This window comes from Schistocerca americana, chromosome X, assembly GCF_021461395.2.
Source record: "Schistocerca americana isolate TAMUIC-IGC-003095 chromosome X, iqSchAmer2.1, whole genome shotgun sequence".
NCBI lineage: Eukaryota > Metazoa > Arthropoda > Insecta > Orthoptera > Acrididae > Schistocerca > Schistocerca americana.
The window spans coordinates 199942756-199967043 of NC_060130.1; the positions used below are offsets into that span (position 1 = coordinate 199942756).

The window sequence follows — 24288 nt, forward strand, 5'->3', positions numbered from 1 at the left end:
TCTACAAGCATTCGATGCGATTCTGCAGGAATTTTCTTCAAATGATAACAGGAAACCAGTGCTGTCCCTAAATCGTAGTTCGCAAGTACAAAACTCGACATGTTTACGGGTTTGAAACAGATACCGATGTATGGAACTTGGGTTACTGTGTGTTTACATTTGTCGTCAGCCGTTACAGGAAGCAGATGGCGCTGCAGACGCTGCCTCATGCGCCCTACACTGACGGCAAGCACCATCTATAGGAAATTGAGGTTCATACTTCTACACCTGGTACACACAACGAAGAAAAACACACACACAAATTCTACCAAGTATAAGTGAATCTTACACATGCACAATTAAGCAGTACAGAAAGACAGCTGTTAGCGAAAGAATTAAAATACAATGTAAATTCAGAAATAGATGAAGATTACACAGGAAAACTAATTACAGATGAAGGAAGTGTATTGATAAGACAGAAATGAAACAGCAGTGTCAAAATTGGACTAAGTAGAGACCTAGTAAAAAAAGAAATCCGTAATACAATAACCAATATGAAAGCACAACAACACCAAAACAACAAAAGCACAGAATCTCCAACATACAGAAAACTTATGAAAAAAACTCGAAATGAAAATGTCATCATTTGAAAAGCAGACAAGGGGAACACAGCAGTACTTATAGACAAAGAACAATATATTTAGAAAACACAAGACTTATTTTCACAAAATAACATTACAGATCCAACAAACAGATTACAGGAAAAAGTAAGAAAAACACGCTGAAAAATATAGACATCATACTGGATAACACAGACAAGAGAAAGTCGACGCAGATTAAACCCACTGCATCTGTCGTTCGAAGCCAACCAAAGATCCACAAACAGAATCTTCTCGTGAGGCCAATGCTGGATTTCACGAAATCCCTCACTTACAATGTTGCAGGATACACGTTAAAACTACTGTCTGAAAATTTCAAAGTACAAGAAGACAGAACCATTAAAAGCACTACGCAGCTAATACAACAAATACGAGATATAAAAATTCCAGACACACCAACACTCTTCTCATTTTATATGCCGGGTGATCAAAAAGTCAGTATAAATTTGAAAACTTAACAAACCACGGAAAAATGTAGATAGAGAGGTAAAAATTGACACACATGCTTGGAATGTCTTGGGGTTTTATTAGAACCAAAAAAAAAAACAAAGTTCACAAAATTTCCAACAGATGGCGCTGGACAGCAAAACGTCAGTGACTGCGCATGACAATCGTGTATAAAAGGAGCTGCAATGAGAGAGAATCAGATGCGCCAGCGGTCGCAGAATGTTGACGCTACATGAAAAGGCGCTTTTAGTGAAGCTGTATTATCAGAATGGGGAATGTGCTAGTTCAGTGTTACGATCCTATCGCCATAAGAAAGGGATTCGAAAGGTAAATGTCCGTTGACAAATGCAGCTGTGGCGAGAATGATTTCGAAGTTCGAAGCCGCAGGTTGTTTAGACGATAGACCCCGTAGTGGCCGACCGAGCACAGGGCGTAATGCTGCTGAGACAGTTCAGGAAGAAATGGAGACAGTAGCGGGTTCGTCTATGCACGGGGAATTCAGCGCTCGTGCAGTCGCACGTCGCACCGGCATTCCATACACTACTGTTTGGTTGGCACTGAGGCGTACCCACCGATGCGATCCGTACAAAATCCATCGGCATCATGAACTGCTACCTCGCGATTTAGTGGAGCGGAGGGCATTTGCGGTGTGCGCGTTTCAAAAGATGGCGGAAGATGACGATTGGTTGAGTAACGTGTTGTGGACCGACGAAGCTCACTTCACCCTCCGAGAGTCTGCTAACGTCCACAACTGCAGAATTTGGGATTCCGAAAATCCTAGAACTGTCGTGGAAACTCCATTGCACGACGAGAGAGTCACAGTATGGGCTGGATTTACCACATCTACCGTTATCGGGCCTTTTTTCTTCGAGGAAATGCGTGATTCTGGTTTTGTAACTGCTACCGTGACGGTTGAGAGGTAACGCCGATATGTTACAGAATCGCATCATCCCCAGCCTGGCTGATAAACACCTGCTGGAACGTACGATGTTTATGCAGGATGGCGCTCCACCCCATATTGCTAGACGCGTGAAAGATCTCTTGCATGCTTCGTTTGGTGATGATCGTGTGCTCAGCCGCCACTTTAGTCATGTTTGGCCTCCCAGGTCCACAGACCTCAGTCCGTGCGATTATTGGCTTTGGGGTTTTTGTGGCGGCGTTCGTAGCGACAAGCAATTCGCTGTAGAAACGGCTTACGAAGTCACCGCCACACTTTTAATAGCGGGCCGACCGGTCCGCTGGAACAGTGAACAGAAAGATGAAAACCCAAACACTCTGATTAAATAAAAGTCGGTACTTATCTTTATTAACGAAGATACAGTATCACAGTAGTGAACTCCGTGTCTACAGAAATCTGTCTAGTTCGAGTCGGAGCGGCTAGGTCAGCGTCGGCTGACGACAAACAACAACTCTGCTGCGATGAACACACAACTGACTAGCAAGTACACAATTCGGTGGCGAGTATACAACTGAGCGGCGAATACAGAACTGTCCTAGCGCTCGCGACTCCAGCGCTTAAGAACCCAGAAGCCAGCGGTGGCGCGCAGACTTGCGGCGATTTCCTGTCTCGCTGGCGCTGCTTATGCGGACGGCGTCCGGACTTTGATGCTGCCAACCTTTTGGCAGCGGGCTCGGGTGGCATTACTGGCTAGGATATAACACTCCTCCCCCCCAAATCGCCGCACCGTCGTTGAATAATGACGTGGCGAGCGTCGACGGCGGGGGAGGGGTCTGGCCGCAGGCGTAGAAGAAGAGACCGGGGCGGAGACTGTTGTCGGTGGCAGTCCCCGGTCCGCACCCCAGCATTGGCTGCGCGGGGCCTCGGGAAACACCGACTGAAAACCGAGGTCAGGGTGCACGCCTGTGACCACGGGCGCAGCTTCTGGTACTGGACGCGACGAGGCGTCGGGACCCACGAAGAGAGGCAGCGTCTCCTGACGCTGCGTCGACGGCTGCTAAGTGGGCGCCGGACAAGGCGCTGCGGGGTCAGACTCCTTGGTGGTACCCAAGGAAAGCGGCTGCAGGACAGGCTGCACAGCCACCGCTTGGGAAGGCGGCCCGGCTGAGGTGTCGACGTCCATCAGCTCCGAAGGCGGTGGCGACTGAAGAGGGACCGCAGGCGCCGGAGCGACCACCTGGGGCGCTCCCGGATGAAGCTGCGCGGGAGGCATCAACGGGACGGGCTGTCGGCGTGGTAGCGGCGACGGCTGCTGCTGCTGCCCTGGGGGCGGCAGCGAAGTCGGAAGGCGCGGCTGGAACCCGCCGCGGACCAAATCTGTGGACAAAGAACGAGCGGCAGAATCCGGGCGGCCAGCGCGGCGCAACTGGTTCTGATGCCTCCTGTGCACCCCAGTAGCACCTTGAACAGTATAAAAACCGCGACCCTGGACACTTATCACGGTACCACGTTCCCAACGACGGCGACCGTGATAAACTCGGAAAAAAACGGCGTCGTTGCGCTGAAAACGCGTGCGATGGTCAGAAGCGGCGGGTCGATCCGGGGGGGTGCAACAACCCTAGTAGGGTGCGATGACGACGGCCGTGGAGAAGCTCCGCCGGCGAAGGGCCGTCGCGTGACGTGGTCCGGTACGACGACAGGAACGTGATGAGGGCCTGCTGACGAGAGTGCGTAGCACGAAGGCGGTCCATATGATCCTTGAATGTGCGTACAAAACGTTCCGCTGCACCATTCGATTGAGGGTGGAACGGCGGAGTAAGAACATGGCGAATGCCATTGGCAGAACAAAAACTTGTGGACCATTGTCAGACACTAAAACTTCTGGAAGACCCTCAATACAAAAAATTGAAGTCAACGCCTGTATAGTTTGTGCAGACGTTGTAGACTGCATGGGCACAACAAACGGAAAATTACTAAATGCATCTATCACGATGAGCCAACGAGAATTCCAATATGGACCAGCGAAATCAATATGTACTCGCTGCCAGGGACCGGCAGGGCGTGCCCACTCAAAATAGCGTTGAGGCGGAGCAGCTTGGTGTTCGGCACACGTCGAACAATCTGTAGACATCTGCGTAATCTGCTTATCAATGCCGATCCATGTACAATGACGGCGGGCAAGCTGCTTGGTACGGACCACACCCCAATGACCTTGATGCAACAAGTCGAGGACCTTGGATTGGAGCACTTGGGGAACCACTACACGAAGCTGGTCATTCTCGGTGCGTAACAGCAAAACTCCGTGCGAAACAGACAACAGATGACGTTGCGGATAACAGCGACGAACCACAGGATCCGATATGTCCTTTGCCTTGGACGGCCAACCACGTTGAACAAAACGTAATAGTAAACTCAGATGAGGATCCGTAGCTGTCTCACGTGCCACCTGACGATAATCAATCGGAAAATCCCGGAGGGATTGATGCTCATCGGCGTCAATCTGATGGCAAGAGTCGTCAGAGGAATCAAAGACATCATCCGCAGCAATCGGCAATCTAGAAAGCGCGTCAGCGTTTGCATGCTGAGCTGTAGGGCGATGCAGTATCTCATACTGGTATTGTGATAACAAAAGAGCCCAACGTTGTAGTCTCTGAGCTGTCCGCTGAGGGACTGGTTTAGACGGATGAAACAGTGACGTCAGGGGCTTGTGATCTGTTACTAAATAGAATGGTCTACCATAGAGGTAGTGATGGAATTTTGTGACACCGAACACAATAGCCAACGCTTCCTTGTCCAATTGGCTATAATTACACTGAGCTTTGTTTAGCAATTTAGATGCGAACGCAATAGGACGTTCGGTGTTACCGACTCGGTGAGACAACACAGCACCGAGGCCGAAAGAAGAGGCATCACAAGCTAACACCAGAGGCTTGTTAGGGTCGTAATGGACCAGACAACGATCATTCAATAAAGCCTCTTTAAGCTGCTGAAAGGCTGATTGGCAATCAGCTGACCACACAAACGGAACATTCTTACGGCGGAGACGATGCAACGGTGCAGCAATCTGTGATGCATTAGGTATAAACCTAATATAATATGTCAATTTGCCAAGAACTGCTTGCAATTCATGCAGATTGCGAGGGGCGGGCAAATCACGAATAGCTGCTAAATGTGACTGGGAGGGATGAATGCCTTGAGCATTAATAACATGTCCCAGATACTCCATCTCCGTAAGGAAAAATGAACATTTATCTATGTTGCAACGTAGGCCTGCCTGAGACAACACTGTAAACAAACACTCCAAATTACGGAAATGTTCAGCAGGCGTCCGACCGGACACAACAATATCGTCTAAATAGTTGCAACACGATGACACATTAGCCAGAAGTTGTGACAAAAAACGCTGAAAAACAGCTGGAGCTGACGCACAACCAAAAGGCAAACGCAGAAAACGGAACAACCCCAACGACGTGTTGATGACAAAATACTGTTGTGATTGCTCGTTGAGGGGCAATTGCAAATATGCTTCACGGAGATCAATTTTGGAAAAGAAACGAGCTTCCCCTAACTTATCCATCAGCTCGTCCGGTCTAGGCAAAGGAAAAGAATCAATGACAGTCTGAGGATTAACTGTCGACTTAAAATCAGCACACAAACGTAACTTGCCAGACGGGTTCTGTATAATAACTAAGGGAGACGCCCACTGGCTCGCTGAAACGGGTTGAATAACACCGTTGTTTTGCCAACGACGAAGTTCATCTGCTACAGGTGCCCGGAGGGCGTGAGGCATTGGACGAGCGCGAAAAAATCGAGGCTGAGCATTAACTTTTAACGTAATATGAGCGGCAAAGTTCGCAGCACAACCTAGTTCGTCTTTAAATATGTCACTGTATTGTTGGTTATGCTGTCTTGAGGAACAACAACAGAATTAATTTGCAACACATTGTCTTGGATAGACAGGCCAAACAAGTCAAAATAGTCTAATCCAAAAATGTTTACACTGTCTGTAGCGCGGAGCACTGTGAATGAAACTGTTTTTGTATTGCCACGGAATGTGGCTGGCACGCTACATACACCTAACACAGGAATTTGTTCTCCACTTTAAGTAGCCAAAGAATGTTTTGCCGCTGAAAGTTTAGGGCGGCCGATAGCCGCATACGTAGCACTATTTATGAGAGTCACAGACGCACCAGTGTCTAATTGAAAATTGAAGGTCTTATCCTGGATGCGTAGCTTCACAAATAGTTTATTACACTGTCTCTGGATCGGTGCAGTGGAGGCGGAAGACACAAAATCAGCGCGTTTAGCGCGTGTTCGCTGCTTACGACAACTCGTGGGTTGGGCGGGTGGAACAACAACTCCCGCTTCACTTGCAGTCTGTACATTACTTTTTACAGCGTTTGAATTACGCCTGGGTCGCATAGCAGAGGGCTGGGTGGGTGGCTTATTGCGAACAAGTTTTATTACCCACACGAACCGTGGAAGAGTCTTTAAACGCGACCTTCTGGGCGGGCTGGCTTTGAAGAACATGAATATCCATGGGCTGGGCAGCACTAGAATTGTTCTTGCGTTTACGCAAACAAACAGTCTGGATGTGTCCTTTCCTTTGACAAAAGTGACAAACCGCGTTTCTTAACGGGCAACGTTCACGAGGATGAGCAAGAACACACTTAGGGCAAGACTTAACTCTATCATTTTGCACACGCGGCTGACGAATGTGTTTAACATGACGCGGCCGGCTAGTGTTTACAGTCTGACTCTGCCGGTGGGGCCGCGGGCGTGACATAACTTGCTTAGCACAGGCAATTTGAGAAATACATGGCTGATCTAACTCACACTCAGCATAGTCAAAAGTATCTTGGGCTTCAATGATGTTCATCACAGTCTCTAATGACGGGTCAGGCAACTTTAAGATAGCAGCACGAATACGAATACGAGAATCTGCAATGTTTTGAGTAATAGCGTCTCGTAACATGACATCACTGTAGGAAGCTCCACACACACAATTAAATCGGCACTGACGGGTGAGGCCCCGAAAATCTGTTAACCACTGTTTATTAGATTGATGTGGCAGTTTCTTTAATCTGAAGAACTTGAATCTGGCTGCTGCCACATGAACTCGCGACTCGAAATATTCAGCAAGCTTGTTAACAACAACATCATAGTCTAAAGCTTCTGGCTTGGATTCCGGGAACAACTTACAAAGTAGTCGATAGACTTCCACGCCTGCAGTGGAAATTAAATAAAGCTGCCGCTCAGTACCCGTGATTTTGTAGACTGTCATGTGCGCCTGCAACTGCGCGAAATATTCTCGCCATTCTTCTCTTGATGCATCAAAAGCACGGAAAGGTGGTGCTGCCTGTGCTTGTTCCTATTGTGTTGGAGGATTAGCCGCTTGTTTGGCGATTGCTTCCACCAAACTTTGTATTTGCTGACTCTGTAACAAGATCAACTGTTGTAATTCGGCAGACATAGTGAACACAAATTAAACCAGCCCCCAAAATTTTATCGCTATAATTAGTATAACCAGAAACAAGTTGAACCAGCCTTGCACACGAGTTCGGAAGCCCTCGTCGCCAGTTTTGTGGCGGCGTTCGTAGCGACAAGCAATTCGCTGTAGAAACGGCTTACGAAGTCACCGCCACACTTTTAATAGCGGGCCGACCGGTCCGCTGGAACAGTGAACAGAAAGATGAAAACCCAAACACTCTGATTAAATAAAAGTCGGTACTTATCTTTATTAACGAAGATACAGTAACACAGTAGTGAACTCCGTGTCTACAGAAATCTGTCTAGTTCGAGTCGGAGCGGCTAGGTCAGCGTCGGCTGACGACAAACAACAACTCTGCTGCGATGAACACACAACTGACTAGCAAGTACACAATTCGGTGGCGAGTATACAACTGAGCGGCGAATACAGAACTGTCCTAGCGCTCGCGACTCCAGCGCTTAAGAACCCAGAAGCCAGCGGTGGCGCGCGCAGACTTGCGGCGATTTCCTGTCTCGCTGGCGCTGCTTATGCGGACGGCGTCCGGACTTTGATGCTGCCAACCTTTTGGCAGCGGGCTCGGGTGGCATTACTGGCTAGGATATAACAGGGGTTACCTGAAGTCGCAAGTGTATCGTGATCGACCGACATCTCTAGGGATGCTGAAAGACAACATCCGACGCCAATGCCTCACCATAACTCCGGACATACTTTACAGTGCTGTTCACAACATTATTCCTCGACTACAGCTATTGTTGTGGAATGATGGTGGACATATTGAGCATTTCCTGTGAAGAACATCATCTTTGCTTTGTCTTACTTTGTTATGCTAATTATTGCTATTCTGATTAGATGAAGCGCCATCTGTCGGACATTTTTTGAACTTTTGTATTTTTTTGGTTCTAATAAAACCCCATGTAATTCCAAGAATGTGTGTCAATTTGTACCTCTTTATCTACATTATTTCGTGATTTATTCAGTTTTCAAATTTGTACTGACTTTTTGATCACCCGGTAGAAAGCATGTATTCCAACATACCAGTACCAGAAACAGTAGGAATCATAGATAAGAACTTGAAAACTTATAGTCAAGTCCCTGATGAACAGATTAATAAAACACTCACATTAATAAAGCTTATAAAAGAACGAAATTACTTCCAGTACAGTAATGAATTTTATTTACAAGAGGGTGGATTACCAATGGGGTCCCCACTTTCAAGAACCTTAGCAAACCTTGAACAGATCATTTTAACAAAATGAATATGACATATTATATTGGTTCAAGTATATAGGTGACATCGTTTGTTTAAATATGCCGACCGAAAACAAAAACTAAAAAACTGAAACTTCCTGGCAGATTAAAACTGTGTGTCGGACCGAGACTCGAACTCAGGACCTTTGCCTTTCGCGGGCACGTGCTCTACCAACCGAGCTACCCAAGCACGACGCACTCTCCGTCCTCACAGCTTTACTTCTGCCAGTACCTCGTCTCCTACCTTCCAAACTTCTGCAAGGTTCGCAGGAGAGCTTCTGTTAAGTGGAAGGTAGGAGACGAGGTACTGGCAGAAGTAAAGCTGTGAGGATGGGGCGTGAGTCGTGCTTGGGTAGCTCAGATGGTAGAGCAGTTGCCCGCGAAAGACAACAGGTCCCGAGTTCCAGTCTCGGTCGGGCACACAGTTTTAATCTGCCAGGAAGTTTCATACCAGCGCACACTCCGCTGCAGAGTGAAAATCTCATTCTGGAACTAAAAAACTGCATACTGAGTTTAGCAAGGTACATAAAAATATAAAATTCACAATTGAAAGAGAACAGAATCACCAAATTAACTTTCAGGGCATAGCGATCAAAAAATAAAACAGTAAGCACATTTTTAAAATTTCCCACTAACCCACTGTAACAGACATTATCATTTCCCAATCATCGAACCACCCACACTCTTAAAAGCAAGCAGCACTTCGACACATGCTCCATAGACTCAACGCAGTGCCACTCACCAAAGAAAACTACCAAAAAGAACTTGTCATAATAATGTAGATAGCACAAAGCAATGATTACAAAAATAACATGGACACAAAGCTAAATAACATCATTAAAACTAAAATAAAAGTAGTAAGCTACAAACCATAGACAACAACACAACAGAACAGAACACAAACACTGAGTACCATAAAAACTACGTAGAAAAATCAGAAAAATATGAAAGAAAACACAATATGGTATACAATGACATACAAACATGAGCCCACACTTAAAATCACCAGCATTCTGAAACCACAGAGAATAAACATAGTATAACCAACGAACAATTCTATACAAAATACACTCCAAAACTCACAAAGAGAGGGGCATATACCAGAAAGCAGGTATATATCAACTACAGTGTAAAACTTGTGATGAAAGACACATAGGACGAACAGGCAGAATTTTTTATGTCATATAAAAAGAACACATGAGAGCCTGGAAGTACAGGACAAACTACTTCACATTTGCAGAACAACTAAGAGAACGTAATCACAAACCAACCACTAGAGAAGAAGACATGAAAATAATTAGAATCAACAATAAAAAACACCTCCTAACCTTGTCACATACAGAAAACCAAAGCAGAAAAGATAACCCTGTTGAATGATCAAGTACACATGCCAAACAATTAATTGTTCACACTAACAGATAGAACAACAGAATAACACTCCAAATGAGGAAAATAATAATAATAATACCACACAATCTTTTCACACAGCTGCCCATGAACCCCTCCACAGAACGTTTAAACCAAAACTCAAATCAGATGATCGCCAGAACTTTCAACCACTCTCTAACAGCTATTACATTCATATTCAACATTCTACAACTCAAACCACCAAAACCCCCTCCCAGACACACACACACACACACACACACACACACACACACACACACACACAAACATATAAACACTTCTGAGCTCACAAGGGGGGGCCGCCAATTGTGAAATTCAGATTCGATTCATATTGCGCATAATAAAAGCTCATGGCCAGAGGTGTAATGTGGCAAAGCACCAAGATGCACTTCTCAGCCATTGTGAAGAAAATCGACAGTTAAAAGAAACCGTTCGGTGAAATACTCTCTACGATTAATAATTTTCTACAGCGTCGTGGCGCAGCGGTAAGCTCTCGGGTTCGAAATCCGAAGGTCGCCGGATCGAATCTCGCGCCATGCAACATTTTTCTTTTTATTATAAGCTTTTTGTAATTCATATATATATATATATATATATATATATATATGAATCATACCTAAACTATTAATGAATTGCTTATGCATGTTGGTGAAGGCGGATCGCTCTCCAATTGTACCGCCTCCATTTTTCCGTTTGTTTAACAGGGTGTACCAAAGCTCTCACGTCCGCACTGATTCTCGACGATGTTATAAGTTGCGCTAGGGCCGCACCTACCTTCTTGCGAAGTTAGCAGGCAACTACGCTGTTATGCGGCGGCTCGTTTCGGCCCATTCAACATCTGTCCTTCAAGTGTAACGAGCGAGTAACGGAGTTTACATTTCATACCTGCCACAGCAAATTTGTGTTCGCGGGGTCTCTATTCTAATTCGAACGTTTGACTCACACTACGCGTATTCGTTTCGGAATATCGTTTCTACGTCTTCCGTTAACTATACGTGGTTAACATTATGAAGACAATTAATAACATTTGTGAAATACAACTTTGTTTGCGGAAAACATAATGATGTTCGAAGTCGCCAGTTTTTCCACGAGAAACGACTTTCAATAACTTATTATATGCATAATTGTTGCAACTGATTGCCGGGAATTATATATATATGTGTGTGTGTGTGTGTGTGTGTGTGTGTGTATACACATTTGAATTACAAAAAACAAATACTAAAAAAAAAAAAAAAAGGTTGCATGGCGCAAGATTCGATCCGGCGAACTTCGGATTACGAACCCGAGCGCTTACCGCTGCACCACGACGCCGTAGAAAATTTTTAATCGTAGAGAGTATTTCACCGAACGGTTTCTTTTAACTGTCGATTTTCTCGACAACGGCTGAGAAGTGCGTCTTGGTGCTTTGCCACATTACACCTCTGGCCATGAGCTTTTATTATGCGCAGTATGAATCGAATCTGAATTTCACAATTGGCGGCCTCCCCTTGTCAGTCTTTCTCTCTCTTATACACCCACCCCCACACACAGAGATATAAACACACACACACACACACACACACAAAGATATAAACATCAGTTTTCAACATATACTTCGTTAGGTTGGCAACATGTAGGTAAACAAACCAAATAGGAGGAACTCACAATGAACTCAAACATTTACCTCTTTAAAAGCACAGTATTTGAACAAATATCTATAACTAACGGCAAAACAGTAAAAGTGGACCACAAAAATAAGGATAAACATCGTGAACAGTGTGAAAGAAAAAGTTCGGAACATAAACATGTGCGTATGTATCGGAAATGAAGTGGTGGTGTGACCTCCAGAGCAGATGAGAGTAAACGCAGATGTCAGCAAACTGTAAGTAATTACTTATTGACTTTAAAAACGCAGCGTGAACTGTTTGACAATCTAAAAGTAACGCAAAACAAAGGTGTATTGTTCTAGATCCCATTGGAAGTGCGCTAGAGCGAAAAAAAAATAGAAAGGAGGAACGCACGTGGGAGAAATAAGTTACAGTTGCAGCAAGAAAAAGCGGTTTTACTTACAAAACAAATATTTCTGTGCTTGCTGCGGAAGATGGGCACACAAAGAAACATGAGTTTCAGATAATGTGAGGGAATGTATTGTTCATGAGTAATTTCTCTGTTGCGTATTTCTGCTATACTCAATAAACCAACGAGAAACTATATACAAGTGCTCATTATCTAATACAAAAGGATTCCAAGTTTCCAGGATAATCTCACAATGAAAGTCTAAGGTAATATATGAAATCATGAAGCATTTCAGGACCACCACGAAAATACGTATACCCGAGAGTGAGAGTAGACTAATATCCACAGAGAGTTAAAAATGATTCAATGGGACACGCAGTCAGTTTGTGTATACACAAAAAACAAAGATGTATGTTGGTATAAGCAGAAAAATGCAAGTTTTAACACTGGTTCAATGTCAAAATTTCGTAAGCATTTTCTCATTGAGGTAAAGAGGATGATAAGTCCTTATTACTATCAAACTTTAGATGGTGAATATAGCTCGGTAAGAGAAGAAATAGAAAGAAAACAAGATTTTTTGAACTCTAGCGAGATTATAACATAGAGCCCTTCACAAAACAGCCACTTATCATTTAGCTAATGAGCCAATACTTCCAGCAGTGTGACCTCATTTCTCTCGTGGTTATTAACAGAGAATGGCTAATGTCAAATATGAGATTAGTTGTAGGTTCTATTAAGAACAACCTTAGATTATTTATCGGAAATGACAATGAAATATCAAGTGAATTTAGTAGGACAATTATGAACCGCTCCAGGAAGTAAATCGATGGTGACATAGTTGCCAAACGCAATCTACAATGATGCCAGTTCTCCATTACACTAGTGACGGGATGAATACGTTTACTAAGCTGATGTGCTGAGCTGACTACTGCTTGGTAAACTCACACTTCAAAGATGTGGTAACATCAGATGCTACCTCAATGGCTGGAATAACGTACTTGAAATACAGCCAAATCAGTTTCATTTCCATTTCTGTTAGTTTGGTTGGTTCTGAAGCATAGTTACAAGTAGTATGCCGATGCACTGACAGCAACTCGGACATCATAAATAAAAGGCATGGAGAATTATCTGGATGGCCCTCCTCTTTTAGTACCTATCGTAGCTATTTTTGTATATGTCTTTAGTGCACTGCAAACAAGAACCACATTCAGCAGAAGTGAATCGACTTTTTAGCATCACGTGACGCTATTAACATTACGAGTCAACGACATTGGTTTAATATTTTACACGTAAAACAACTATCTTTAAGAAAGCTTCACCTGGCACCATCTCTAACATACCGGATGATCAAAAAGTCAGTATAAATTTGAAAACTTAATAAACCGCGGAATAATGTAGATAGAGAGGTAAAAATTGACACACATGCTTGGAATGACATGGGGTTTTATTAGAACAAAAAAAACCTCATTTTGCTAGACGCGTGAAAGATTTCTTGGGCGTGTCGTTTCGTGATGATCGTGTGCTCAGCCGCCACTTTCGTCATCCTTGGCCTCCCAGGTCCCCAGACCTCGGTTCGTGCAATTATTGACTTTGGGGTTACCTGAAGTTGCAAGTGTATCGTGATCGACCGACATATCTAGGGATGCTGAAAGACAACATCCGACGCCAATGCCTCACCATAACTCCGGACATGCTTTACAGTGTTGTTCACAACATTATTCCTCGACTACAGCTATTGTTGAGGAATGATGGTGGACATATTGAGAATTTCCTGTAAAGAACATCATCTTTGTTTTGTCTTACATTGTTATGCTAATTATTGCTATTCTGATCAGATGAAGTGCCATCTGTCGGACAATTTTTGAACATTTGTATTTTTTCAACCCCATGTCATTCCAAGCATGTGTGTCAATTTGTACCTCTCTATCTACATTATTCCGTGATTTATTCAGTTTTCAAATTTATACTAACTTTTTGATCACCCGGTATAATAACACAAACGAAAAGACAACGTAACGATGAATGCGAGCATCTACAAAGAAATTTCATAAGCTGGGAATAACATGCAGTTTCAAGTAAGAAAATCAAACAGTGCAAGGTAATCTTGCACAGTGACCAAAAAATATAACTCAGAAAGCCGTGAAGGAAATGAAACAAGTGAATGAGAACAGTCTAATTTTGATAATGTTAGATAATGCGGAAGGCTGTATTGCTGATTATTAACTTATTTCTTACGTTTAGATGTTGTGTTCAACAAACTAATGAAAAGACACTCCCAAGTATGTACTGTACAAATGCAAATGAATTGCAGCTTACCATGGTAATTTTACAATCAAATTATTCTGTAATAGAACTAAGTACCCATAAGACGAATGTCCACCGACCGCACGAGTTAGCAAGATATTAGACACTTTTGACAGAGAAACCATCTGTGTCTACATACAGTCCACGCTCATCCTGAAGTAGCATTATACGATTGCCACGAAAATATGGAAATGCAGCAGTGCAAGCAGACACATATAGAAATCCTGTTAGCAAATTAATCAGTGCCGCAATTAAGTCACTCCAATTATTTGTTTATGAAAAAAAATTATCTCAGCAGAAGCAGAAAAAGCAGGCATTAACAAGTGTTTTTAAGCCTACAGGGCACTGAATCAAGGCAATAAGAAACTTTCGAACGAGAAATTTCCTGAAAATTTCTTTGTGATTATTGATCTGCCTGAGTGCAGCTTTATCACAGAAGTAAAAATTTTGTCTCCAGCTAGATTTGAACCGACAGCTCCCACGGTCTTCGATTTGAAGGAGCCACTGTGTTGGCAGGCAACTGCGACATGGAGTTATCACCCTTCCCCAGTCATGAACAAGACAGATATTTTTGTAAAGTAAAAGACAAGAGTGGTTGTGGTTTCAGCATGGAATGAGCTTCCTGGACTCAACGACATAAATTTTCTATCTCTGCCATGTCATAAATGAGAACCATTCAGAATATTCAATTGAAATGACAAGAAAACATCAAATGAATATAGCAGGATAATTCTCTGCCACTCCATAACGTACGTCAAAGGTCACAATGTTGCCAGTATACTCTGGGATGTTGGTAAGTCATTATGTAGTCATAGTAAAAATACGTCTTCACCACTACTCTGTAACCTGAACCTCTCTCACTTGGTTTTGAAGGACGTGGAGCAAGCAGCCGCCGAGTTGGCCAGATGAATAGGCCAATGAATATTATTTACATTTCTGTAACTAGAGGATGGAGTAAAGTGCAGTTACGAATACTTTTCAGATTCAACGACTGCAACGTGAAAACCATAAATTAAAATCAAGGGGATTCGTTTGGATGGCCCTACTCTTCAGCAGCTGTTGGAAGTAACTTTTTTTTGTTTTATGCACACTGGAAAGCTCAGTTGCTAAACACAGTCTAACAGCGTCACTATAACCCATAGTTAATCTCTGAAAAGGAAATAATTTCTCAACTATATGTTATTTGGATGCAGACCATGACCCTATGCAGTATGCAGACCAATATTGGGTGGTAAATAAATTATTTACACTCCCTATTGTTCGTTTATCTGAATGAAAAGTCGTGTTGAAATTAAATCCCTATGGTTAAAAACTGTGTGTGTAAGGATTAATACTGACAGCAGCTTTAGTGGTAGATAAACGAAATCCTTGGATAACACATGTGATATTGAGTTGAATTGAGAGAGCACTGAACGAAATAAGGCATTTGGAGTACACAACGTTCCCTCAAAATTATTCATATAAATGGCTCGGAGCACTATGGGACTTAACTTCTGAGGTCATCAGTCCCCTAGAACTTAGAACTACTCAAAACTAACTAACCTAAGGACATCACACACATCCATGCCCGAGGCAGGATTCGAACCTGAGACCGTAGTCGTCGCGCGGTTCCAGACTGTAGCTCCTAGAACCGCTCGGCCACCAGGGCCGTCAAATATTGATATCCCAAGAAGAAAATGCCATGACAAAACTATTTCATCTAGTATGTAAGGTATACGATATAGACAAAATACTCTCAGACTTCAAGAACAACGAAGTAATTTCGATTCCAAAGGCGGCAGTAGCAGACAGACGAGAGTATTACCGGATTATCGATCTAATAAATCATGGATACAAATACTGACACGAATTACTTACAGAAGTATCGAAAAACTAGTAGAACCGGGGCTAAGGAAGATCTGTTTGCCTTCCAGGAAAATATAGGAACACCTAAGGCAATACTGACGCTATCTTAGAAACAAATTAAAGAATGGTAAACTCAAGTTACAAGCATTTGTTAAGTTTGAAAATATTGAATGGAATACACAATGAAATTCTGAAGGTAGTAGTGACAAAATACAGGGAGGAAAGGTCATTAATAACTTGCATAAAAACTAGTCTATAGTCGAAGGACATGAAGGGCAGCAGACGTTGAGAAGGCAGTGGGAGAGCGTTGTAGTATATTCCCGATGTTATTCATTCAGTGCATTGATCAACCAGTACAGGATTCCAAGGAGAACTTTTGAAGGGAAAAAATAAAATAAAAACTTTGAGGTTTGGCGATGACATCGTAATTTTTTCGCTAACGGCAAAAAATTTAGCAAAGCAGTTCAATGGAATGGATAGCGTCATGAGATAAGTTGGTTGATAAACATCAACAAAAGTAGAACAAAGAAAATGAAATGCAGTCGAATTAAACCAGATGATGTTGAGGGAATTAGATTAGGAAGTGGGACACTAAAAGTAGTAGATGAGTTTTGATATTTAGGCAGCAAAATAACTGAAGATAGACGAAGTAGAGAGGATAGAACAAGCAGGGTACAATAGGAAGTAGAGCATTTCTGATAAAAGAAAATTCAATTTACTAAAGCATACATTTATGTCTTTGAAAGTCTTACCGAAATTTATTTGTTTGCAGCGCATCCTTGAACAGAATTGAAAAGTGGCCTATAAACAGTTGATACAAGAAGCAAGTAGAAGCTTTTTAAATGTGATACTTCAGAAGAATGATAGAGATTAGGACGGTAGATCGTATACATCTACATCCATACTCTGCAAGCCAGCTGACGGTGTGTGGCGGAGGGTACCCTGAGTACCTCTATCGGTTCTCCCTTCTATTCCAGTCTAAGGTACTAACTAAACAGAAATTTATTTCATAACTTGTCTAAAATTAGGGATAATTTGATAGAATACGTCCGGAGGCATCAAGAAGTTGTCGGTTAGGTAATGGAGGGTGGCGTGTGTGTGGATGGAAGGGGGTAAGAACAGTTAAGGAAGACTAGGTTTGAATGTGGTAAGCAGGTCCAAATGGATGCCGGTTGCAGTAGTTATGTAGAGATAAGCACATGATGGATGAGCATAGAGACTGCGTCAAAACAATCTTTCTAATGAAGACCACAAGTGCAACAACAGCAAAAACTTATAGACAATTCTCTAATGAACTTTTTTCCCCTCCAGTCTCATGAATAATTGATGCAGCTCGTCACGACTTCTTTTCCCGTGTCAGTCTCTCCACCTGCACTAAAAGGTTTCACTTTTATGATGTATGTATTCCAACATATGTCTTCCCCTACAGCTTTTGCAGTCTACGACTCTCCCTAGTACCAAGAACTTTGTACCTGATGTCTTGAAACGTGCTCTGTCACCCTTTTTTAATTAATACTTTCCATTAATTTCTTTCCCCATCGTTTCTGTTTTAATTAATATTCTGCACTCTTCCTTTCGTTACCGTTTCTGCAGCGAAGCTCGTTAATTTTCATTTTCTCAGAAGTTTAATGTTCATTATTCTTCTGTAAAACCACACCTCAAACGTGTCGACACTCTTCTTTCAGAAGTGAAAGTTTATATGTAAAAGTTTTAGAATGACACCTTGCAATAGTTAGAATACATTAGACGTTTGACTAGGACGGCAAAACATTGAAGAGTAGCTAGTATCTCGGCTTTCTGCAGTTGTTTTGAGTTTTTATAAAGAGGCGCTAACGTATGAAGTAGGTGCCGTGCATCGAAAGTGAGATGTAGATGGTAATGAGTACAAAGTTGTATTATCCTCTTCAGAACTCCCATGCAGGACATGCCCAATTTCATAACAATTCTGGACAGTGAAAGATTAGTGGCAGCGAACTGGTTATTTAGCAAGTTGTAACATACTGAACAGGTACAGTGACCATCATTTCATTTGTATACCAGATGATGACATTTGTTATGGAAATTATCAATGGAATTAACACAACGAGTGTAGTAAACAACAGATTACGGTAGTGAGCAACAAGCTGCTAAGACGAGATAATCCCGTACAAGAATGAAGAGTTATGCACATGTCTACAGTCAGTTCTGAGTGTCCCTGACACAACCACTCTCATTGGCGACTTTCGAAAGGCAGGCAACACTTCTTTTAGTGCAGTTAGTTACTCATTCAGCATGTCATCAACAGATGAAATGAAATTAAAATTGGCATCACTGACTGAGCGGTATTCGGCCACGTGTAGAAACGTAGTAATCAGTTTTAACAATTACACTTTGATAATTCTCATGTGAAGTTTCTGATAGCCTTGAGGCATCGCTAGTATGAAACAATCAGGAATTAACTGTAGAGCAAACATCGCCAATTGCGAAGCACTGCATAGAAACTTATTATTATTATTATTTCTTTCTTTTCTCAGACGTTATGTCTGGTCAAAAATGGAAAACGACACGGATCTTGATCAAGCGTGACTTCCTTTTAACTGTACGGTTTATGTTATATTGCATTTAGGAACTTTCGGGTAATTGAACATGTATCAATAATTACGGATTTCTGTAGTTGTATATATAAGTTTGGATGTAGCTGTATTGCAGTGATGTACTGGTGGATATTGTGTGGTATGACTCCTGTAGTTGACAGTATAATTGGTATAATGTCAACTTTATCCTGATGCCACATGTCCTTGACTTCCTCAGCCAGTTGGATGTATTTTTCAATTTTTTCTCCTGTTTTCTTTTGTATATTTGTTGTATTGGGTATGGATATTTCAATTAGTTGTGTTAATTTCTTCTTTTTATTGGTGAGTATGATGTCAGGTTTGTTATGTGGTGTTGTTTTATCTGTTATAATGGTTCTGTTCCAGTATAATTTGTATTCATCATTCTCCAGTACATTTTGTGGTGCATACTTGTATGTGGGAACGTATTGTTTTATAAGTTTATGTTGTAAGGCAAGCTGTTGATGTATTATTTTTGCTACATTGTCATGTCTTCTGGGGTATTCTGTATTTGCTAGTATTGTACATCCGCTTGTGATGTGATCTACTGTTTCTATTTGTTGTTTGCAAAGTCTGCATTTATCTGTTGTGGTATTGGGATCTTTAATAATATGCTTGCTGTAGTATCTGGTGTTTATTGTTTGATCCTGTATTGCAATCATGAATCCTTCCATCTCACTGTATATATTGCCTTTTCTTAGCCATGTGTTGGATGCGTCTTGATCGATGTGTGGCTGTGTTAGATGATACGGGTGCTTGCCATGTAGTGTTTTCTTTTTGCAATTTACTTTCTTCGTATCTGTTGACATTATGTGATCTAAAGGGTTGTAGAAGTGGTTATGAAATTGCAGTGGTGTAGCCGATGTATTTATATGAGTGACTGCTTTGTGTATTTTGCTAGTTTCTGCTCGTTCTAGAAAGAATTTTCTTAAATTGTCTACCTGTTCATAATGTAGGTTTTTTATGTCAATAAATCCCCTTCCTCCTTCCTTTCTGCTTAATGTGAATCTTTCTGTTGCTGAATGTATGTGATGTATTCTATATTTGTGGCATTGTGATCGTGTAAGTGTATTGAGTGCTTCTAGGTCTGTGTTACTCCATTTCACTACTCCAAATGAGTAGGTCAATATTGGTGTAGCATAAGTATTTATAGCTTTTGTCTTGTTTCTTGCTGTCAATTCTGTTTTCAGTATTTTTGTTAGTCTTTGTCTATATTTTTCTTTCAGTTCTTCTTTAATATTTGTATTATCTATTCGTATTTTTCGTCTGTATTCTAGATATTTATAGGCATCTGTTTTTTCCATCGCTTCTATGCAGTCGCTGTTGTTATCCAATATGTAATCTTCTTGTTTAGTGTGTTTTCCCTTGACTATGCTATTTTTCTCACATTTGTCTGTTCCAAAAGCCATATTTATATCATTGCTATTATTGTTATTATTATTAGTAGTAGTAGTAGTTTTATTCATCTGTAGATCTCTTTTTACAAAGATATAGGAAATGCCAGAGTATTTACAAGTTTAGACCAATTTAAAATAAGCTAATTCGTATACACATACATTTACAGTCTACTAGTTAAATACGGTCATTAGATTTACTCCATGTATACAACACTTCTTTTACAAATAACTTATTAAATAATGTAATGCCACACTGTTCACTCATCTCTCACTATCAGTCACTGCACACCCTATACACACATCGATTCATAACACTTCACTCACTAGACACACAAACGCACACACACTGGTGATCTCTGCGGCATTTTCTGTACCACAACTTCCAATTTGCTATCCTGAAAAGCGGAGTCGGCATCCTTCCATAATGAGTCAGATGTTGAGCTCAGAAAGAGGAAGAGGTGTTAGTATTGTGCTATGCTTACCTTTCTCTAGAAAAGGAAAAAAGAAGGAAAAATCATAGTGTGAAGGTGTTATGTAGATTGTTGGATGTTTTATAATCATTATAATTATTTATTTGTATAACGTTTTATACCAAACCCCTAATCTGTTTTATCTAAGTAATACTTCAATGTATAAAATGTATTGCATAACATTTACTTTTTAGCTGCCTTTTAAAATAAAAGTATTTTTGCAGTTTCCTTAATCTCTTTTGGTAATTTATTGTACAGTTTTATTCCTTGGTAGAAAATGCTGTTTTGAGTTTTATGTTTATATTTTCTTGGTAAATATAGGTTGAGTGTAGTTCTTGTTCCATGGTCATGGACAGAGCTGTTTGTGCAGTAAATAACAATGTTATTTTTGAAGTGTACAGGTGACTGGTAAATGCATTCATATGAAGCTGTTAACATCCCAGTGTTCTGAACAGATCTTTAGAATGAACTCGACTACTATTTTTGGTTATTATTCTTACGGATCTTTTCGGCAGTTTGAAAACTGTGTTCAGATTTTGTGCATTTGTTCCCCAAAAAAGAATGCCATAGCTAAGAATTGAGTGTACATATGTATAGTACGTAACTAAAAGACACTGCATATTACATACTGATGATAGGATTCTAAGGGCATAACATGCTGATGACATTCTGTTTGCAAGTACCTTTGTGTGTTCACACCAATTCAACTGAGACTCAACATTTATTCCTAGAAATTTTGCATTTGTTACACGGTCAACAGAGATGCCATCTACTTTTAACCCTCCCAAGAAATGAGGGGTACAAATGACCCTTTTCGTTTCTTAAGTGCTATTTATGTTTTGAAGAATGATTCAAGTGACATTTACTTTCGTGACATTGATTTATTCGGCATGTACTTTCGTTGTATTAAAAAACAGTGCATTTTGCCAAATTTATCATAACTTTTTTCCAGTTGTACCTTTAACACCCAGAGGGGTCATATTGACCCCTTTAGAAATAAGCTATAATTTTGTTTATAATTATGCCATACGTTTATCTCATGCATTCTCAAGACTCAGCTACTTTACTGTGTAGTGCAATAATTTACTTTCATTCATATTGTTGCCATATGAAATGACAACAATGGACTAGGGTCACCATTGTTCGTCATTCCCTTGTAAGGATCAGTCTTTCAAAGGTGATTGTGAGCTGATGATTGAAGTGAATCAGAAAGAGTATGTATGAGATGAAGAGATTCTTGCAGAGCTACAAAGAGTTATGGAGTGTGATTCAGATGGTTGTGACTTTTTTCTGACGATTCAGAGGAAGAGTTTTTACCAATGACATTGAGAAAAGATGAATCATCTATTGCTAATGATTCTGCTTCTTCAGATACAGATAATGTAAGTTTACAGTCTAGTAAGTACATTATTATTATTACTGCTACTAATTTATAATTATCATAATTATATCTACATATAATGTTATTGTACTTAATTTAGATTTTATGGTGGCTTTCTTACATTTGTTCCATTACTTGTGTTCTATAGATCGAGAAGAATCATGCAACAGAAGATGAGATAATCCTGTTCCTCAGAGAGTAAAACAAGTGCCTGCTTATTCATCGTCTGATGAAAGACATAAAGAAGTTGCTCCGGATGGAACGGTCTGGATAGAAGCAGTGCCTAATTATAGGGTGGGCGTCTTCCTAATCACAATATTTGAGAGAATCTCTTGGACCTACACCACATGCAAAAAGAAATGTAAGTGATGAACTTGTGTCAAGTGCTTGGCACTTGTTCATAGACAATTGTATAATTAAACATATCTTGAAATGTATTGTAACAGAAACACACAGAGTACTAGGAAATTAAAGCTGGTCAATGACCACGAAAGAACTAGAAACATTTATTGCAATTATTTATGATCGTGGTGTGAGTGGTTACCGAAGTACAGACCTTCACAGCTTATGGTCAGATTCCTGGGGCCTACCACTTTGTTTGGAAGCCATGATTAGAAATAGATTCTGTGAGATTATGAGATTCCTGAGGTCCGACAAGACGTCTACACGTTCTGTACGATTACAGGATGTTAAGTTTGCATCGATTTCTGCTGTCTGGAACAAATGCAAGAAAACTGTACAATGTGTTACAAAACTGAAAGTGACATAACAAAAGACGAGGAGCTCTTCCCAAGTAAAACTAGGTGCCGGTTCGCATAGTTCATGGTTTCAAAGCAAAAATACTGGTTAGCTGTGGATGTTGAAAGCAAGTATGTACTCAATGGTTTCCCTTATCTTGGTAAGGATACTACAGGATCCCAAGACGAAAGGGTTTCAGATTATGTAGTGATGCGTCTTATGGAACCATTTCTAGCCAAAGGCTGAAATGTCACTAAAGACAATTACTTCACTTCACTCAAACTAGCCAATTTGAACGAAAAATCAACCTCCGTTGGATGAACAGTAAATATGGCAAGAAGAGAAATGCCACATACTCTGAAGTCGTTGAAGAGTCCTCTGTATTCCACAAAAGTTTTGAAACACGATGGTATTTGATTAATAGTCTATCAAGGAATGAAAGCAAAAAATGTGCTAATAATGTCTTCCCTTTATCTCAGTGTTACCATAAATACAAAAGAGAAAACACTCCACAAACTGCATGTTATTGCAACAAATCAAAATTTGGAGTCGACATAGTAAACAAAGCGGCGAGGTAGTATTCAGTCAAGGCTTCCTCAAAAAGATGACTAGTCCACTCCTTCTACAATATCCTTTACCTAGCAGGAATAAATGCATATGTAGTATTTAGGGCTGTTACTGGGAAGAAGATCAAAAGAAGACATTTTATTCAGCAGTTTGCAGATGAACTACACTCTGAGTATATGAAGAGTCGTTTTCCTCGTATGACCACAGACAAGTATGAAAAGAATAAAAATGAAGATGAAGACGAAATGCCACAGGTGCGCCGTAAATGTCAAGTTCTCAAACCCTGCAAACGTAATAAAACTATTTTCAAGTGCAGTGTTTGTATGAAGATGGTTTGTGGAAAATGTACAAAGTCAACTGAATATAAATGTGTCAATTGTGTAAAACAATGAAGCAGCTGAAATTTCTGTACACATGAAAAGTTCAATTTTTTTAAGAATTTAGAACAAAATAAAGCCTGTCACATGCCTACACCTGTCTGGATGTTACCACATTCAGTGAAATTTGTTTATATGTCAATAAATAATATAATTTGTGTCTGTCCTGTTCATTCACCACTCTGTATCTGAAAGGGCAATAAATCTAGTAAACATTAAAATATAATAAATGTTTAAAATTTCGAAATTATAGTTCAGAAAACTTTTTTTAAATTGTAGGGGTCAAAATGACCTCTCTGGTCGTTCGAGGGCGCAGTCAAAGTCTGGGCATCCGAGTGTTAATTTAACATTGTCATTTTCCCTCTTCAAACTGAAATTCATGGTATTTAGTTTTCTTTATGTTCAATGTCACTTTGTTGCTAACTGACCAGTCGTAAACTTCCTTGAGAGTTTCATTTGCTTTCTCTGCAAGGAGTTCTCTTGTTTTCTCAGTG

The 24288-nt window shown here is 41.0% G+C and overlaps 1 protein-coding gene across 1 annotated transcript in view; it reads right to left on the reverse strand.

Annotated features, from left to right (window-relative positions):
* Window positions 1–3040: 3040 nt before the first annotated feature.
* LOC124555917 (vegetative cell wall protein gp1-like) overlaps window positions 3041–24288 on the reverse strand; it is a 39141-nt gene continuing 17893 nt past the window's right edge. The window contains exon 3 of the mRNA XM_047129972.1: window positions 3041–3360. Within this exon, the coding sequence (XP_046985928.1) occupies window positions 3041–3360 (320 nt within the window). The remainder of the gene's footprint in view (window positions 3361–24288) is intronic.